The 3,705-nt window shown below is 40.9% G+C and overlaps 1 protein-coding gene across 1 annotated transcript in view; it reads right to left on the bottom strand.

The window, feature by feature from the left end:
• Nucleotides 1-3,347: 3,347 nt before the first annotated feature.
• The window catches only part of Il20 (interleukin 20), a 3,028-nt gene continuing 2,670 nt past the window's right edge, over nucleotides 3,348-3,705 (bottom strand). The window contains exon 5 of the mRNA XM_004641148.1: nucleotides 3,348-3,425. Coding sequence (XP_004641205.1) covers nucleotides 3,348-3,425 — 78 coding nt within the window. The remainder of the gene's footprint in view (nucleotides 3,426-3,705) is intronic.

Raw genomic sequence — 3,705 nt, 5'->3', positions numbered from 1 at the left:
TACCTAATACAGTGTAATTGCTGTCTAACTAATTAAGCTGTTGTTCTGTTTAAAGAATAGTGAAAACAAAGGCTATATATGTTCAGTACTGACCCACTTTTTGTCCAAATTTTTCTGAGCAACAGTCAGGAGGATATGTGGGCTCAGAGCTCTCACAGGCAGAGCACTGACTATAGGCTGTATTTTTTCCTGTGCACTCATCTTTTGATTAAGGCTTAATGTACAAATCAGACACAGTAAAAGATTTACAATAACTCATATACAATAGAACCAGTTTTAGCTATACAGGATAAAAAGTCATTTGAAACTTATGAGTTATTTCTGGGATTTCTCATTTAAAATTTGCAGACCAGGCAGTCTGATGTGTGCAATCTGAAACTACAGAGTGAAGCCGAAGAGAAGGAAAAATGACTGCAGTGTCGCTGGAAGGGACATCATGAAACTTCCTTTAGAGCCCTACCTTCATGGAGTTGTCACTTAATCCCCAATCTGGTTCACCTGTCTGTTGTTGAATTTCCTATCATTCTTACTGAGTGAGTCAAACAAAGAAGAGACGGGGGATTTGGAGGAGATAGGTCCTGCACAGGGAACAAGTAATAGGCAAAAAAAGGTAACAAACCAATGGTACCAGGGAGCTCCCAAGGGATGGAATTTCCACTGCCCAGACTCCCAAAGGAGTCAAAAATGCTCTGGGGGAAACAAAAGGAGAATCATAGCCCTTAGTGCCTGGCGTGAGAGCAGATCTACCCACCTGAAGACCCAACACCTTGTCAGGCAAAGCCAGCCTCCTCCCTGCCATCCAACCTCTCTTGGAGGCAGTGGTCCTAAGTTTTATTTTATTTCATTTTACTTATTTATGTATTTTTTCTGTATTTGGTACAAGGTCTCGCTACACAGCTCAGACTCCTCGTGATCCTTCTGTCCTCAGCCTCCCCAAGGGTGGGATTACAGGCATGCATCACCACGCCCAGACTAGTGGTCCGAAATTTTAATACCAAGCTCTGTGCAACTGGCTTCTCAATCCTTATTGCTCTAGAATGAAAGCCAAGTTATACATCAGGCAGTCGAAGAGAAGCAGGAGCTGAGCAGCTGAAAAATCTGGTCGAAGAGAGGCAAAACGGGGTGAAAATCTGATGGAAGATGGATGACAAATGGGTTCTAAGCAGGGGAAGGAAAAAATGCTTTTTTAAAAAATCACCTGGAAAGATGTCACCATCCTGCTTTCCTAAAGAAGAAACTCAATTCTAAGACGTTCAGCTTTGAAACCTTAGCTCGCATTGGTCATGAGAACCTAAGAAAAAAGATCTGGAAAAATACACATATGTGTTTAAAAGTAGTTAACTATGAGGAGGGAGATGATGGGTGATTTTAATTTTCTCTGTATTTTATATTTTTCTGTATTTCCTTTTTTTTCTGTTGAGTAGAAAAATCATGTAGTGAAGGGGAAAAAACAATGAAGTCATTAACTGCATATTGGGGTGAAAGCTTAAAGAGAAGGAACAGATATTAGAGACAGTAAAAATGCCTGCTGTAGAAGCAAGGACGTCACTCCAGACTGTTACTCTGAGATTGAGAAATCTAGGCCACAGCTGGGGTGCAGCTCAGGGGGAAGAGGGGGCAAGAAGCAAACCAGGCCAGCTCAGAACTCCAGGCTCCTGGGAAGCAGGGAAGCACAACGTGGAGACAGCCTCAGTGAAACACTTTGCCTGAAAAAGTAAAGCCATATTAATATGCTGAGCTGTAAAAGGCTCAAGTCAACAACTTGTGACGTTGCCAGTCCTATTGGTAACCCACTACTATTATGGACTACTGGACTATATTGGATTATTTTGCCGAATTCATGCACCTACAGTATTTACATGGCAATGGATTACCAATCTCTGACAAATCTAAAACAAAGGGGAGGATATAAATGAAGAACCCTTTTGTATCTGTATATACAAAATAGTTAGGATAGATATACAGCTACTTTCTCTTGATGCAATGAGAAGAAAGATTTGCACTAATAGTATTTGGACAGGATATCATGTCTGCATCTTGTACTATGAATAACCACTACAAAGACAACAATAAGCAATGTCTTAATTATTGAAACTGTCCTACTAACTTGTTTTGAAACTGTCTCGTTGCTATTTGTTTCTCAATAAAATTAATAAAAAATAAATAAATAAAAAACTTTGCCTGAATATTTGGAGACTTGTTCATGCAATCGCTTAAACTCTAGAATGGGACAGAATCCACAATGGGAGGAAATCAAAAGAGGACTCTTAGCCCTGTGCAGGCAAGAGTGTGGAACTACAGCCCACACCCGGCACTCTTAACTCTTATAATAGAGCCCCACACCCTGAGTGCTGGGTGTCACTGAGCAAACTCCTGAGGCAAGAGTGTGGGAGCCAGAGTGGGAAGAAAAAGAAGATGCTGAGGGTGGGCTGCAAACCAAGCAGGTGAGGGCGGAGCCAGCCCAGGCACCCCACCCCTCACAGTCCTCTTAGGCAGAGGGCAGCCCTGAAATCTGAGATGCAAGCTGGCAGTGGGTTTGTTTAAGAAAGAAGACCTGGCTCCCAGTCTCCCCAGAGAGAAAGAAGGGTCAGCCTCAGTCTCAACATCGCTTCTCTTTGGAAACATTTTCCAATACCGAGCAGATACTATGCAAAGGAAACTTTATTTGTATAAATGCATGTAGACTGTGCAGGGTGTCAGGGCCAGGAGGTACACAAGGACAGGTTTGGTCATTGGGTGGAGATGCTCAGTAATTGTAAACTCAAATGAGAACATCTTCAGCCATAACCCGCAATAAGTAGTCATTAGTTTAATTTTATATATCTCATAGAACATTGGCAATAAATAAGTAAGCCTTTGATTTAATAAAAATGACTAGCCACTCTTTTAGAACTTATTGACTTATAAAAAAAAATCCTTTGTTCTGGGCTGGAAAGATAGTTCTGTAGAATAAGCACTTGCCTGGCAAGCGCAAGGTCCTGAGTTCAATATCCAGAACTGCAAAAAAAAAAAAAAATCCTTTGTTCTAGTCAAGTTATAAATACAATCTGTATTTACAGTCTCCTGTTCAAGTACAAAAATAAATAAGTTCAACAAAAAAAATAAATAAATATATTAATGAATAAATACATTCAACATTAAATGTTCTAAAACTCTTAGAAAGATATGGTCCAAATTAAGATTGGGCATTTAGAGACAATGACAGAGAGAGAGAAAGAAATCATAGGCACTGTGACCAGCACTGAATTAACTATAGGGCAAGGAGGCAGTGGCTTCAGCCATGTCTCTGTGACGCTGAGGGGTTGGGACTCTTGGCCAGGAGCATTCTCTGTAGCCTCACTTTCCTCTTATTCTGTCTCCTCCATCCATCGCAAAAGAATATCTAGTTCCCCCAAAACCTTCACTGCTGCTGTCTGGGGCTCGAGCTGAAAAAGATACATAAAAAGCACACGTTAGCAACTCATAAAGACACATTTGCCCCCAGGTTAATCCTCCTTGTATTGCTAGATCTTCCAGGGACTGTGAGCAGAGCGGTTTGGTTTTTTTTTTTTTTTTTTTTTTTTTTTTTTTTTGTAAGATCAGAGAAATGACAGAATCTCAAGATCGTGGGGAAGGGGATTTCCTCAAGTCTGTCATAGTGATCCCAGGTAGAGAAACTGAGGCCCTAGGGGGTAGCAGAATTTAGACTACAACCTACCAAACCCT

This window comes from Octodon degus, unplaced genomic scaffold (genome assembly GCF_000260255.1).
Source record: "Octodon degus isolate 3935 unplaced genomic scaffold, OctDeg1.0 scaffold00131, whole genome shotgun sequence".
In the NCBI taxonomy this organism is placed as follows: Eukaryota; Metazoa; Chordata; class Mammalia; order Rodentia; family Octodontidae; genus Octodon; species Octodon degus.
This window is presented reverse-complemented; position numbering and strand designations above follow the sequence as displayed.